The sequence below is a fragment of the Thermobia domestica genome, chromosome 7 (genome assembly GCF_964235325.1).
Source record: "Thermobia domestica chromosome 7, izTheDome1.hap1.1, whole genome shotgun sequence".
Classification (NCBI taxonomy): Eukaryota; Metazoa; Arthropoda; class Insecta; order Zygentoma; family Lepismatidae; genus Thermobia; species Thermobia domestica.
The window spans coordinates 199,268,242-199,285,024 of NC_137460.1; the positions used below are offsets into that span (position 1 = coordinate 199,268,242).

The 16,783-nt window shown below is 36.2% G+C and overlaps 1 protein-coding gene across 3 annotated transcripts; it reads right to left on the bottom strand.

Moving 5' to 3' along the window:
• Window positions 1-568: 568 nt before the first annotated feature.
• Window positions 569-14,881, bottom strand: LOC145690634 (uncharacterized). Of its 3 annotated transcripts, none has more exons than XM_081765713.1 (3): window positions 14,754-14,881; window positions 6,730-7,196; window positions 569-2,201 (listed from the first exon to the last, which is right to left on the bottom strand). In XM_081765713.1, exons 2-3 carry the CDS (start codon window positions 7,161-7,163, stop codon window positions 668-670), a joined length of 1,968 nt encoding a protein of 655 aa, XP_081621839.1. In that variant the 5' UTR covers window positions 7,164-7,196; window positions 14,754-14,881; the 3' UTR covers window positions 569-667. The 3 variants fall into 3 exon arrangements, with proteins under 3 accessions (XP_081621839.1, XP_081621840.1, XP_081621838.1); XM_081765714.1 differs by having other exon boundaries at window positions 14,769-14,797; XM_081765712.1 differs by having other exon boundaries at window positions 14,630-14,765.
• Window positions 14,882-16,783: the final 1,902 nt, after the last annotated feature.

Here is a 16,783-nt window from a genome sequence, read left to right on the forward strand (position 1 = left end):
GATTAACATTTTTTCAACAGTTTTTCCTCAGTCCAATTTTTTGAATGCTGCGATCATTCCTTTACGTACAAGATATAGCTTATCTTTTTCCACAGATTTTCTTGTTTTCTCTTGTTAATATATTCAGTGCAAAATGGATTTAACAGTTGTTCATGAAATTTTGTTAACAAACAAAAATGTCTAAAGTGCAAAGAAAGATCCATTTGTTACCAAGTACTAGCCTTTTTAGTTATTTGTAAAACCTAAAAATGCTATTTGTGGACTAATTTACGGCTGCCCACAGTAAATTTTCTTTACTCTTTAAAAGTACTCCGTCAAAAATAAAAAGAACCATTGCTTGATATAATTCACACTATCTCTGAATAGAATATAACGAATAATGATCGCTCTAAGCTTTACTAAAGATGCATCAAAAAATGTAAAATATTTCTACACAGATCCCATTGTGTCACCTTGCACAACGGCTACGGTATAGAAATGAAAGTATTATACGAAGAAGTGACAAATATTTTAACATGATTAAAGTTAGTAAAAACAAATACTACAGTATAAAGAATTTTCTATAAAATAGATGGAATAAATTTAATAGCTCGAATTTCAAGTGTAGAAAATAAATTATAAACATACATATACAAACGAAATGTTGTGGAATCATCAAACTCTACATTTATATTTCCTCTACATTATTGCATTCCAGCTGAATTTTTGAAGACTTGCTTAGAACTGAAGTATCAGGTATTTTGTGTTCTTTTTGTACATGGAGCCATAGCTGAATTTTATTATTATAGGAATTTCCACACTTACAAAGATAACGCATTGAATTTTTAGTTCTTTTGAGTTTTGTGATATAGATCCACTGCGCTATTTTCCTTTCAGTTTCGCTCGCTATTCTTTCTTTTATTTTAGATGATCCATTTTCATGAGCTTTCTTCATGTGTTTCTGTAAGCACTTATTTCCAATGTAACACTTACCGCATATGTGACATATGTAACTACGTCTTTCTGGATGAGCATGAATATGTTGCCGTAATCCAGTTTTATCTGTGAATTTCTCTCCGCAATATTTACATGACACAAAGATAGAATTTGCATTATTGTTTTTTTGATGTGAATCCCTCATATGTCTACATAAACCACTCTTAAATACGTACGAACGTCCACACAGAGAACAAACATAAGACCTCCCTTCTTTATGAGAAGCAACATGTTTTTCGAAGTAAACCAAATCTGAAAAACTCTTTCCACAGTGTTCACAAATTTCCACATCAAATTCTGGTATCATCTGATCGGGATGTTTTAATCTCCAATGTTTCTTAAAACTACTTTTATGAATAAATGACCTGCAACAACGATTACATACGTAGCGCTTGTTTGTGTGTTGAGACACATGTTCTTCATATATATCACTATGGGTGAAGGTCATGCCACAATAATCACAAACAAACCACGGATTGCTCATATGAGAAACTATATGTTTCTTATATTTAATTTTACCTACAATCTTGTCACCACATTGCTCACACTTATATCTCTTGTGATATACTTTCATGTGTCGATCCAGAGACCTTGGATCTGAATATTTCTTCGGGCAAGAATCGCAACTGAATGGTGTATCGCCAACATGTCGTTTAATATGATATTCTAAATACATTTTATCAGCAAACAATTTTCCACAATAACTGCAAGCAAATTTTGATTTTGACTCGCTTGTCTCTACAGCTAAATGCCTCAACAATTGACATCTTCTTAAAAACGATTTACCGCAAAATGGGCACTTGTGTCTTTTGTCTCCAAAAACGTTTTTTAAGTGTAACCGCAAGGAGGACGAATCTGAGTACGTCCTATCGCAATGAGTACACTTTATTTTCTCACCAGTGTGAACACGAATGTGTGTAGCTAAATTACCTTTAAGGTAGAATTCTTTGTAACAAAGATCACACTTAAATATTCGGTCTCTTCTATGAACAACCCTTTCATGCCGTTTCAAAGTTGAGACATCATTGTAAAATTTCTTACAAACATTACACATAAACTTTGTATTATTATTTTCTTCTAGCAGTCCAGGAAACATTTCGTCACACTTTTTGCTATTGGAGTACCTTTTAAGGAGGTTTCGGCACTTAAAATCCTCTATACTTCTTAAATTCTTTTCAACACTAAATTCTGCAGAGAGTTGTATTTGATTCAGAAGAGAGGCAGACCTGAAAGAAAGGACATCGTCCGTTTCAGAAACAAGCATTCTACAAACTTCTGAAGTTTATCATGTTAAGGTATAAATATATACATATATATATTCAATAACTCAAACCTCTTGCAGTTTCGAGTTACATTTGACGCACTACTAAAATTAAATATTGAGCAATATACTTTTGCTAGAATTTTCAGGCTCACTTTCACAAACTTATTAATACTTTTAGCTTAAGCATAGAGTAATAGTAACAGAGCCTACGGGACTCTTTGGTTAATCAAAATTCAATTCCTTATACAGGGTAGGGCAAAAAAAATTGGTCCGGATGCATGCATGGAAACATCACGTGACGCGCACACCACTGGTTCAAATCTTACTGCAAGCTGTGACAGTGTGAGTTGAGCAGTGCACAGGTGAAGATAGCACTCCCAGTGCAGCAGAGGGTGTTACTTGTGCAAAGTTACCTAGCTGGCCACCCCTGCCACCTGACCTGTCTGTCTGTGATTACTGTTTGTGGGGAAACCTCAAATGTAAGGTGTATCGCAACAGTCCACATAGTCTTCAAGAACTGCAGCAGAACGTTTCTTATGAGATTGCAGCAATTCCAGCAACTCAGCTTCAATCTGCCTTCTGCAACTTGCTGACCAGGGCCCAAAAGTGCCAAGAAATGGATGGTGGTCACTTTCAACATTTGCTATAAGCAGGTTAGCGAACTATTTCCTTTCTTTTGCTGTGTTTCTCTGTACCCTGAAAGTCTGTTCTCCAGGCCACTTTTATTTGCCCCACCCTGTATATATTTTTTTTCTATAGAGGTAAAATCTCAATTATTTTATACGCTGTTTCATTACTTGATTTGAGTTTGTAAATGTGCACCAGTTGATTTATTTAGCATGCTATCCAGAACAATCATAAGTTCGAATTCATTTTATCTGCACGAAGTGCATCCAGAAGATAAGCTTCCCTAGGAAGAAAACACAAAGGAAACAGAATTTATGTTTCCACGAATTCAGCACAGGTGACACTACTTTTCAACATATTCTGCACCAGAATTCTGACACTTGTCATTTCGTGATATCAACTTTTGCATTTCGGTATCGTGAATATCAACCACTTGGAAGTAGAATCAGTGACAACAACCTGCAATTGTTCATCCTATGAAAATCCTTACTGGATATGAACTTCTTGAGGTGCAAGAAGACATAAAAATCGCTTGGAGCAAGAGCCGGGCTATACAGCAGATGTAAACAGATTTTCTGCAATCGTTCTACATGGACCGGTTGGCCATCCACCGTACAGACTGGATCTTGTTCCGAGTGATTTTCATGTCTTCTTACACTGAAAGAAATTCCTGTCTGGCAAAGAATGTTGATAATGATGAACAATTGAAGACAGTTGTCATACACTGCATCCACTCCAACCACCTGACTTTTACGCTCCGACAAGTATCTGAATTTTGATAGTGAATACGTTGAAAAGTAGTGTCATCTGCGCTGTATTTGTGGCAATAAATGTTTCAAAATCACTGCGTTTTCTTTGTGTTTATCACCATCGGGAAACTTATTTTCTAGGCGCGCCTCGTACAGTAAGTTCTATGCCCTATAGTTCTGCTCTTTAGACTAAAGGACATAAAAAATAAAAGATTATCATAAAAGGACAAACATAATATCCATGCCGAGAGAAGGGTTTGGACCCTCTACAGGCAGATCTTGCGATAACAAACTTACTGCCTTTACCTAGTATTCAACAACAATTAATTTATCCGTGAAAAGAAAGATAAAATAAACAATCTATACAATAATTGGGTGGTCCCATGCCAAAACGGACTAACTACATTTTTGATGAAATTTAAATAGAGTGCCCTTCGTGTTGCGAACTGAAAAATTTACCACTCTCCATAGAATCCACTCATCACAACAACTTACTTCATCCCTTGGCAAACTAAAGAAGCTACAGACTTGGTTCATTCTGGCATGATAAAACTTTCAGTTTACAAAATGTTACTCTATCTCAATTTCATCAAAAATGTAGTTAGTCGTTTTGACATGGGACCACCTAATTGTTGTTAAGACCTTCCTAACAATTTAGCAGAGTTAGATTATTTTTCTGAGGAGGAGGTGAATATTGTCTAAATTTTACATTTAATGCGTGAAAAAAAAATACTGTAGCTTTTAATGTTGAATTTACATGGAAAACTACTTGCAAGATAATACCCCATCCTATGCAACTGTAAATGGTAATGAATGAAATGAATCGTGGACAACAGTCCTTCAGTTAACTATTGCAATACGTCTAGGCGTTTCTAAGCAGCGCGTACATGCTATCATTATCGATCATCTGCAGATGCACAAAATGAATGAGCATTGGGCAAAAATGTAACAGCTTACCAAAAACTCGAAAGAGTGCTTGCTTCCCTCGAAAGCAAATTTGCAGTGCATGTCTACAGCCATAAAGATTTACTGAGCAGATTTGTGGCTTATGATGAGACATGGTGTCATCAGTTTGACTCAGAGCTAAAACAGCAGCCAGGAGTGGAAACATTCCACATTTCCTCCGCTAACAAATTCTTGCTGTGAAACTTCCCTAGGGAAAGTGATAACGTATGATTTCTGGGACGCACAAGGTTCACTTTATGGATGATTTCCTGCCCAAAGAACTTACCATTAAAGCAGGCTATTGTTTAAACCTGATGGAACGCCTGCAACAAACCGATTCACTTAAAGTGCCCTGACAAGTAAGATGCAGTGTTTTCTTTCTTTGACAATGTACAGTGCTACAATGTTCTACAGACGTTTCACCAAATGCGTATCTCTAGTTTTGAATTCATCCGACATCCCTCATATTCACACATGTTTTATCACATGTAAAAAACGGTATGATTTGTGTTTCTTATTTAGTGTGGAACAACAAATACGTTCATTTAAATCAATTTATGCACTCACTACCCGGAAAAGTAAAAACCCAGGAACCATCTTTTTTTCTAAACAAACAGCGCTTTTAGCTTAAACGTGAGTATGACATTTCATATTGATAAAGAAATTTCATATTAAGAAATGTCATGCTCCGGAAGTCACGTGTTCTGCTATTAAGCCCAACTATCCACAAATATTGCCGTGGACATTAATAAGCACATGGTACCTTTACAAGCAGGATCTTGACAATTTCCAGCTACCTCTCCTTACTTAAATTAAAACCTAAGATTTTGGAAGGGGTATGTTACAATTAGGATGGAAGAACAATACTCATGAGGTTATCATCATTGTTCCAAAAGGATATCTGTATGTAATTTAGTGCAAGGAAAAAATCTGAAATAGATAATTATTAAAGCAGGCCAAGGGAATTCTCAATTCTCGAGTTGATTCTTGTAGATCACAGTTTACGACACCTGCACGGTCTTACAAAACTGAGTAGATGGCATACACTGTCATCTATAAGAATAAACTCAAGATTTGAATATCTCTTTGGCCCGCTTTAATAATCACCTCTTCCAAAATGTTTCGGAGCATGGTTAGTGAGTCAACGGTAGAGAGCTTACCTCTGGTGGGTGAGGTCTCTGGTTTTATTCCCAACCAAGCAAATTTGTGGTAGACAACATGATGTTCATGAGTTTTCTCGAAGTACGCCCGTTTTCTCTCATTTTCGTTCCACCAATTCTTCCACCATCATTCACTTGCCCTCATCATCCGTCTCCCTTAACCAAAAGGGCATAATCGTGGGACGTTAAACTGAAAGATTTAATTTCATTTTCGAAGATTTTCCACCACTTCTTTCGCACTAAAATATATACAGATATCCTTTTGACACTTCCTTGTATCACTGGTGTCGTGATTAGCCTTATTCTCATGGAGAACACGCAAGTTATGGTAACTATGAAAGCATGTAAAAAAAATCCATTAATGAAGCTGAAAAACCTAAATATATTGCTATTTATTTCAGAATCCCCGCAAAAATGTTCTGACGAATATTCGAAGGCGAAAATAAAAAATAAAGGATCTCGGTAGGATGGAATGAATGACGAAATAGCATAACAAGGAAACGGATCCTCAACTCAGCTCTAGATATTTTATGTTCCAACCGAAAGTGGAATCCAGTGCATCAAAGACGCCCGTGCTAACTACTATACCAGTGGGAAGGCAAAAGGTGGCGAAGAATATTAGAGCTTTTCCCAAAGAGTGTATACAGAGTAGAACCACAATACTATTTTCCTTCGTAGTTCAAGAATTATTCGTGTTCTTTACTTTTCTACTTTTCAAAATTAAGGCACTGATGGTAATTTTTCCACCTGACCAATATTACTTGCGCCAGTAGTACCGTATCACAAGCTGTGACAGTAATAGTAGCAGTACCACTAACTCATAAAAGTTTATTTGTTTAGGATTGTATGCTTTATTCTAGCGATAGAATTAGGTTAAAGGTTTTACTTACTATGTGCTCGAAACACTTTGAATTTCTTCGATCATAAATCAAGTTACATGATTAGAAAAATTAATCAAATTCAAAACCTTGAACTCTCGTTTAAATAATGCACTGATTTAAAAACTTACACTTCTGCCTCAGCCACTTCATTTGTTACTTGCATACGGCCATGTTCGCTGGTTATCTTCTCATTCTCTTCATATTTTGATAGCACACACCCCAAATTGTTCTGTTCTTTTACGTTTACATGTTCAAATACTTCAATCGGAGAACCTTTCCCAACTTCACCAAACACTCCGTCGCTAGTAGTTATTAACTTGTCGTCTGCATATCTACTATCAATCATGCCAAGAGATTCATTAACAGAGGAGTTAGATCTTTGATTCTGAATGGAAATGACTTCAACATCTTCCACTAAAAATGAAGTTGATATGTAATCAGATGTTGAAGAATCACAATCACCATCATCATCATCAAACTTCGTGTCTGTAGAGGACGAGCATGTAAGAGTAATGACTTCCAATTCAGAGGTACTATCATCATCTTTATCAGAGTTTTCCATTATTATTTTCGCTTAATTAAACCATTATACTTCCTAGCAAGATAAATGAAAAGAATACACTAGAAACATTTAAAACATCAAACTATATATAGATCCAAATATACCTATACAGGGTGTTCATGAACTATACTGACAAACTGTTACAGGTGATCCTCACATCAAAATAAGACAAAAAGTTCATATGGACCTATGGCGAAAAGTGCATAGTTTCAGAGCTAGGGCTGTCCAAAATCGCGAGAAAAACAAATTTCAACAGGCCCTATTTCGAATTCGAGAGACTGTGGTTGGTGGTCCTTATCAGCATAAAGGAAGTCATGCATACGCAATCCAAAAACGCCTATTTCATTAATGTTCAATAGGTGAACAGTTTATTCCCTGCAGGGTGAAATTCCCCGACATGCCATCAACCGAATTTTGAGACATGCTCTGATTTTGTGATTGGTTCAAAGTAGGAAAACGATAACTCTTTATACCAATTGACACGGAATCCTTTGGCGTGATGTCTGAACTGTTAAAGATCGTCAGCAGCAGTTTTTGGTACTCGGGAAAAGGCATGGTGCGATATTTTCTTTCACTCTTATAAGTTAAGAAATACTGAAATATCCTGTGACGAAATACATACCATCACACGTTATTCCGGACACAAAAAAAAAACATGGAGCTGCCGGTTCTTAACACTTCCGCCTTCCCTCCAAAGCATTCGATGCCAATTGTTGTCAAGGTTTACCTCCTGCCTACCTTGGACCCTTCTTTGAAATCGGGGTATATCTAAAAACTCTATTGAAAACATATCTGAGAATTACACCTTGTAAAAGAATACCCTCTACACCTATCGACAATTGATGAAATATGCACTTTTAGATTGTGTATGCATGGCCTCCTTTACGCTAATAAGAACCACCATCCACAGTTTCTGGAATTCGAAATAGGGCCTATTGAAATTTAGCCTTTTCGCGATTTTGGACAGCCCTAGCTCCTAAACTATGCACTTTTCGCCATAGGTCCATATGAACTTTTTCTCTCATTTTCATGTGAGGAATCACCTCTTACAGTTTGTCGGTATAGTTCATTAACACCCTGTACATTGCTACAATCATAGATGAGAACATAATCCAAAACTTTTTCTTTACAAATCCGAAATACAACCCTTGAAAAACAACTTTAAATTGACTTGCTACTAATAAACTGCGTCAGTCACTCAATAACATGAAGTATGTTTGCCTACTGCACAAATATCCAGAGCAATTTATTATATATTATGATCATTAAATATTTTAAATTCTTAACGTTTCAATTTTGAACTAATTTATCTTAAACTGAATTCGCAGTACAATAAATATGATAGAGATGCAAAAAAAAGTCGGCCTCTTTGAGACAGATTTCTTTCAATTAAAAAAGCCAGGTTCTTCAAAAGAAATGCTTTTTAAAAAAAGGGAAATTTTCTCTTTTGCGTATGTGACTTTCTTGTTCAAGTACCACTTTAATTTCCCTATAATTCATTCCAAAATTAAGAAATTGTGTTTACACATCCAGAACTTGTGAGTCCCACTTTATTTCGGGGCTGTCTTGATTATTGTCAAACTGGCACTGATTTTTTTCCAACAGGTGTTCGTTATAAAAGCACCATATCTGAAATGACGTTACGGTTGCCTAACCATTCCTGGAAGTTATACATCTTGATATATGTTTTACTGGTTGTCTAAATGCAATTTGGTATACTAGCCGAACCAACTAGTGTACTATTCAGCCGAGTCAGGGCAGAAGCGCGTCACTAGAGTACGCGCATCAGCGAAGGGTATGCACATAAACGAGGATATGTTAACGAACACTTAATGTAACAAGGAACACATATCAACCTCAGCTAGGTGACAGTGCTCTCTAATGGAGTCAGGGCAGGAGCGCCGGAATGAGTCCGTAGGCAGCAACTGCGTTAGCGACAGACGGTTGGGGTTGACTGCTATATCGCCGAACCAATTTTAGAAAAGTTACCAGATGAATTGGAGAATTTATTTTCGTTTGTGAGGAAGAGTGAGTGCAAGTCAGGTGAGGGAAATGTTGTTAGTTTTTCTGATGTTGTACGCGGTACTATATAAGAAGGCGGAAAGGACTATTTGCCGGAGAGGTACACTTCTTATGATTCATGGCAAAGGCAGTATAAAAATGCTGTGACATATCATCTTTAACTTTTATCGAGTTATGCAAAAGTAAGGAGTATCAGTTATTGAAATCGTGTGAAAGGCATGGTCTACTAAATAGGCGAAGAGTTTGACGAAAGTATGGAAAAGAATTAAAACTAAAGAAAAGAAGAGGAACATCTAACAAAACCTAATCGAATCTAACCTAATTTAGTACATTTCGGTACCTTTTTGGATAGTACATAGTATCTCCCCAAAGCTGTGCAACACATTAAGTCACCCATTACATAAAGTGTTCTTCCATTATTATCGTTTAGTCGTATACAGGGTTTGAAAAAACCCGGGTATTTTTGAAAAAACCCAACCCACCTGGGCCCATATGGGTTTTTTCGGGTACTTTCGGGTTTTATTGGGTTTTTTCGGGTTTAATTGGGTTTTTTCGAAATATTTCAATGTTTTGGGGGTAAAAGTGTTAAAATGTGATTTGTATTTCAAGATTGTCATTGTCGCAACTTGCAAAAATTTTCAATTCACTACTGTTTTGAAGAAATGGCCGCCATTTTGGAATTTTATATTGAATCCCCGTGAAAATCTACACCGCAAATTTAAAACGCCTCTTGCTTCTATACCCTCAAAATTTCAACTTAAAAATCCGAAAATGCACCCTGTAGCGTCGATACACGCTAATTGAAAAATGGCCGCCATTTTGAAATGTTACGATGGACCGTCGCCAAAATACATAAATAGCTAATTTAGAGTGTCTCGTGCTTCTACTATAAAATTTTCTTTTTAAGAGACCAAAAATTACTTTGCGGCGTGGATACCCGCTATTTTGAAAAAAAAATGCCGCCATTTTGAAATTTTACGTTGGTATGCCGACAAAATTCATGCAGGAAATTTAGTGTGTCTCGTGCTTGTACCCTGAAAATTTAAACTTAAAAGACCGAAAGTTGTACCCTGTAATATGTGTGTGGTACAGGCAGACAAACGAACAAATGTAGATCGAATCATTCCAGGAGCCTCAGTAACTTTCGCAAAATACAGTATCAATACCAAATATATCAATTTAAAACAAAGATGTAATTCATGTATTATAAAATAAGTGGTTTTATTGTTGAAGTTCACTTCCGATACTTCGTGCGTTCAATTACCAGAATTTCCTAGCACTAGCAAGACGGTATTTTCTCGAAAACGGAGCTCCGTCGTGGCTAAGCGGTTAGCGTACGCGTCTTTGGCGTGGGAGACCCGGGTTCGATTCCCGGCGGGAGTTCATGTGGTTCGGATTCCACGTTAAACAGTAGGTCCACGTCTCACATAACGTCGCTGCTGAAAGGGACGCTAAACTAAAATCAACTCAACTCAACTTTCTCGAAAATCAATTTAAAACAATTACCAGAGATAATTTCTATTATAAAGTAAATGTCTTAAATGAAATTAAATATCACTCAGCTTAAAATAAATAGTTTTATTGTTGAAGTATTCATTTCCAATGCTTTGTGTGGGCCACGGTGGCTCAGCGTTCACCTCTGGTGCTTGGGGTCCCGGGTTCGATCCCAGCCCCCGCCAAGTGAACTTTGTGGTGGACAAACATCGTGTGTGTGGGTTTCCTCGGGGTTCTTCCGTTTCCTCCCACTTTCATCATTCCACCATTTCATTCATTACTTATAATCACCGTCTCCTTTAGCCTAACCGGCATAACTGTGGGACGTAAAACTAAAAGATTTTTCCAATGCTTTGTGCGTTCAATTGCGGGAATTTCCCGAGAACTTTATCATGACGGGTTTTCCCCGAAAATGCAACTTTCTTTACTGTACATCAACACTTCCACTGGTACGGAAGTTTAAATTCAGCACTTGAAATAATAGGGTTACATAGTCTTCGGAATTCCAAGCATTAAGCTTCATAAAGGGTATTTCCTAGTAAGATAATGAAATCGGCCCTTGATCCAAATTGGGTCGCTATTGACCCAAAAAAGTTACCCTTGACCTAAAACTACCTTTAAAAAATTGACCCCCTTACCGAATTATCGTATCATACATGCTCAACATTGAATATTTTAAAATTTTGCTGGGGGTGGTCGAAAAATTTTGAAAGTTTCTCACATTGAAGATACTATCTAGATGTAGATGTGAATTTTTTTCAAAACCATCGATGCGTATTTTCTTTATTTTTTTGCGTGTTGAAAATATTAAAAAAAAAATGTAAAATATTTTTTGGGGGGGACGTCGCTGATTTTTTGGTTAAAGAATTTGTTATACCCTTATATACAACATACATTTTTTCGGGGCCTGAAAGTGATGGCAACATTGTCAAAAAGAAATAAAACTGAAAACAAACGTGTTTTTCGCAGATTCCTTTGCCAGAGTTTACAATTTTCCTTTCTCTTGCGTCCTTTCCGATTCTGTCGTTCTTCGGCTGCTTCGATTGTGTCCGCTTCGGAATAGAAACACCAAATGTAACAGTGCTTCCACTGCAACCGACTCTTGCACAACGAAGTTACACACCTTCGCATCGGCTCCTCGTATCTATCAGTTCTTGCTTCACTGGCCGCACACAGTGAAGCTCTCTATCAGTAGTGCCCTCTACCGCGAGCTGTGTAACTTTGTTGTGCAAGAGTCGGTTGAAGTGGAAGTACTGTTACGGAGATATATTTGGTGTTTCTATTCCGAAATAGACACAATCGAAGCAGCCGAAGAATGACAGAAGCGGAAGGGACGGAAGAGAAGTGAAAACTGTGAACTTTAGCAAAGGATTGTTTGAAGGGGCCCTCAAAATGCTGAGAAAACTGCGCGAAAAACACGTTTGTTTTCAGTTTTATTTCTTTTTGACAATGTTGCCATCACTTTCAGGCCCCGAAAAAATATATGTTGTACCTAAGGGTATAACAAATGTTTTAAACAAAAAAATCAGCGACGTCCCCCCCCCCCTCCAATTCTTTTCTACGTTTTGAAATTTTCAGCACGCAAAAAAATAAAGAAAATACGCATCTATGGTTTTGAAAGAAAAATTGCATATTTACATCTAGATAGTATTTACAATCTGTGAAACTTTCAAAATCTGTAAAACTTCTAATCCCCACCAAAATTTAAAAGTATTCAATTTTGAGCATGTATGATACGATAATTCGGTAAGGGTAGGGGGTTAATTTTTTTTAGGCAGTTTTAGGTCAAGGGTAACCTTTTTGGTCAATAGAGACCCAATTTGGATCAAGAGCCAATTTCACTATTTTACTAGGGAAGACCTTTTGAGAAGATTTTTACGCTATTGCTGGTGTTGATTCTACAGAATGCTTATTTGAACAGTAGCAACTAATGACGGAAGTAAACTGTTGTTGGAAAGCCAAATTTTACTGAAGAATACTTGTGTTACCATCAAATGTATGGAATAATACTAATAGTTTTATTAATGTGTTTACATATTTACTGGTGGTACAGGCACCTATGGCCTTAAACTCATCAAATGTATGAGGGATAAAGTCCCACGGCGTCGCCGAGCACACTATTCACGGAAAGATTTCCTAAAATATAAAATTGCACATTTTACTTCAAATAGGCTATAAACACAATCCATACATTAATTTGTTCTATAATCATATCAAGTTAAGATAAGCTTTTTTTATTCATTCAGTGCAATCAGAACTTTATATAGGTCTAACATTAAATGTTGTTACCTACTCTAACATGAAAGCATCTAATTCGCCCAAAGGAAGTCCAAAATCTGATAAAATTCACTTTCAATGTGATCACCTTAGTTGTACCGATAATATACTTTTAAAAAGCTCAAAAACCCAGGTGGGTTTTTTCAGGTGGGTCCAACCCGAAAAACCCACTGGGTTTTTTCGGTTTGGTCCCACTTGGGCAAACCCTGGTCGCATATCCACCGCCGCTGACACGCGTCCCCTACGGACGTATCTATCATTACTCCCTGCTATGCTCCTGCCCTGATTCGGCTAGATAGTATTTGTGCTTGTAGTGGCCGGCTAGCACACGTTGGTTTGTTTTATGCACTAGTTTTTATGCCATACGTCCACACTGTATTTCGAACAATAATCACTGAGAAGTGAGCCAGAGTCACAACCTAGCATTTTGGAGGAGAAACTAATTTTCTTTTTTCTTTTTGTGTGGTCCGGCGATACAGCAGGAACGCCGACGGTAGCCATATGTGAATGAACAAGGATAGATAACTAGCATTTGATTGATATTGCACTTACTCACTTTAACCCTACTATACTTATTGTAATGGTTTGACACTAGTAAAATTACACTTTTAAAATTCAAATCTGGTATCTTACATTATGTAGATATCTCCTACAGTGGAAATTAAGGCATTCATTCCGACGTTGGGCGTCCACTTTCCCAATGCTTTTTCGCTGTTATCTCCTTTGCACACTTTCTGCAATTTGTTATTAGGTTCATTAATCCGTGCTCTTCACAAGCTTTTAAAAGATTTTGCTCGTTATCAACGTATTGCTTCACAAATGTTAAAACTGCTAGTTTATTGCCCTTGTACACTCACCATGTTGATAACATAACATAAATGCTCGTTTCTTTCCCACAATGCAACTGTTCGGTTACCTTGCGCCAAGTAGTTCCCTCCGCTCGTCATATAGTCCCATGTCTATAACCGCTTATATGTAACACATAAACTGATTTTCAAGACTCATATATTATCAAGCACACAAACGACCAAATTATCCATATCTTAACCTGAAAATTTTTGCTGGAAACGGACGCCCAACTTTGGAACTTAACCCGAAATTAATATCTACGACAATCCACTTTCATATGCACTTATTCATTTTAATCGTAAAATCGGTAATAGTATACATGAGAACCCCCTGTCTTCCGTGCGCGAGGATACTTCATATTATATATTTATACGTTACCAAATTAAATCACTGCGTTGTCTTCATTATATGTGCTCAACAGTCTATTTTTACTTTCTAGAATAAATTTTGTTGATTTCGATTCGAAAAATGTTAAATATTTTTAAATTTATATCATGATGCAGACCAAAATCCTTGTTGCATATAATGTGATGCGCTATAGCATATAAAGTACAAGGGCAAATACGTACGTTCTTTTTTATTTTCGTATCAGTGGATAAGTAAATGAAAGTGGGTTTGTTACCCCCTTTCTAAGTTCGTAGATACTCAATGAATAATCCCTAAAAGTATGAGCGTCCAGCTTCTTCTGGAACTCAGACGGTCTTACGTATACTATATCCGTAAAATCAATTTTTTTTATGATGGGCTGTTCTTAACCTGTACCCTATTCAACGAAAATCTACCATTACATTCCTATTACCAACGCACAATTGTCTTAGACATACATTTCTTGTTGTAGGATGACTATAAAATTTATATATATTTCATTTTACATTATATTATGTTAACTACTTCTGAAATAACAGCTTCATTACTTATAAACAACTCGATACACTTCTCACAACGTACCACAGATCAACGTACAAGGCTAAAAGTTATTAATTACAAAGGAACTTTCGTCCTCTTCTTCTGTTATAGCCTATTTCTCTCTATATCTCTTTTGCTCCACATAAAATTCTAGCCTATGAGCAATTCAAACATAAAATCGATAGTATACCAATGAAAGAGATTTTTTTAAGAGAAAAGAAGAAAAACTCTGTACAAAATAGAGAATGAACACTTACACCATGTTCACTTTAAAAGTGATATCAATAATAAACTCACGTGATTGGAACCGAAAGGAAACACAGAAGATACATCTGTACACAGAAACTGGATCTAAATTAAGAAACCATAATAAACCACTTTTTTTTACTGTATTTATTTCTAAATATCAAGGACAAACCATGGAAACTGTAAAAAATTGCTATCCTCCTACATCATTAGGAGGAAAACTAACGTGAAATTCCCATAGTCGCCTATTACATCATTATAACGTCTAGTCGGCAATTGCGAAATTTTAGATTACATCCTAGTTTTTACTTGCAGTACTCTTAGTGGCTGTTGTTCCCCAAAGCTCCTCCCACTATCTTCTGCATTATTAGCAGTGATGTCAGTCCAAGTGAAAAATTACATTTTGTAGAATTATTTGACATTAACTTTTCGAATAGTGATAAAAGGAATATCCTACAAAATACTTTCAAACATCCTATTATCAAGATTGGCCCTATACATAGATGAAATTATTGGAGATTATCAGTGTGGGTTTAGGCGAAATCGATCAACTATTGACCAAATATTTGCCACTCGACAAATACTCGAAAACAAGTAGAACTTTTACATTAACTATTTATTGATTTTAGAAAGACTAACGATTAGGTTAGGACAGAAACACTTGTACACAGGACCATCGCGTGGGTTGTAAGCGCCCGGGGAGAGAATTCCAAGGTGCCCTTCCCCCAATGGGTCATGAGGAACAACCAGAGTTTATTCTGTAGTTCTGGAATTAAATATAGAATATAAGATCATAATGTAAGATGAAAGAAGTCAGTATTATGTAAATTTTCTCAAAGTAAATGATTTTTGTATTTAAAACATAAAAGTTAATGAAAATATGGTTCTTGAATTATTGAAAATATGGTTTTTGAATGCTATTCTTATTTATTTTGAATTTGAAACACATCAACGTAGTAATAGCATGCAAATAACAATAGAAATATTAAAGCCCAATGTGTAGGTGATAACAAAACCTTTATTTTCTGACTTTTACTTAAAAACAATAAAATAAACTTTTCCTTCCTTGCGATCAACACATAAATATTTCAGTAAGTGTATCATAACATTAAAGTACTAACTTTTTCAGGTGACATTTGTAATTATTTGTGAGTATTTGCTTCAATTCAATCCTACAATTGTAAATTATGTTCAAAATCAAAATGTACGGTTCGTTATTATTTGTTCCGCAAGACGAGGTTAACAACGTTGTTCCAAAACATGTACCGTGAAGATCATAAGAACTATAATACTTCTTAATGGTAACATAAAAATACTAATAAACTAAAACAGAAGTGAGCAAAATTAACTGCATAATGACATATACATACTTTATTCAAACACGAAATGACATTCTCCTGCACTTTCTGTGAGCAAATATGGACAATATCTCCTTGAAATGTGACTTTCTGGCTTCATCATTTTCAATAGCTACTATGCCCAATGAATTAAGTCTTTCCTGGGCCATTCTTGAGCGCAAATACGTTTTTATCCGCTTTAACTTGCTAAATTGTCAATGGGATAGGCATTCTTACACAAATATAAGAAAATAGAAAATAATTTTTTAAAAGTAGATATTTGTCGGACACGATAACTATTTGTGCTGTTGATATTGTAATAGTAGTCAGGAACGCAGCCAGGATTTCGATTCGATGACACCGGAAGAGGGTGTCTGGGAACCTCTTCCCCCCGAATACACGAGGTGCGGCAGTACCTTTCGAAAATTTTGTAAAACTTGAGCCTTAAAATTGCGTTTCAATACCTTTTTTAAAAAACTGTATTTCAGT

Excerpts from the sequence above, each read along its gene's own strand:
- LOC145690634 (XM_081765713.1), bottom strand. The coding sequence starts at position 7,163 with ATGGAAAACTCTGATAAAGATGATGATAGTACCTCTGAATTGGAAGTC. Across the intron at positions 2,202-6,729 it reads GAAGTGGCTGAGGCAGAAGT|GTCTGCCTCTCTTCTGAATC; the intron begins GTAAGTTTTTAA and ends CCTTTCTTTCAG.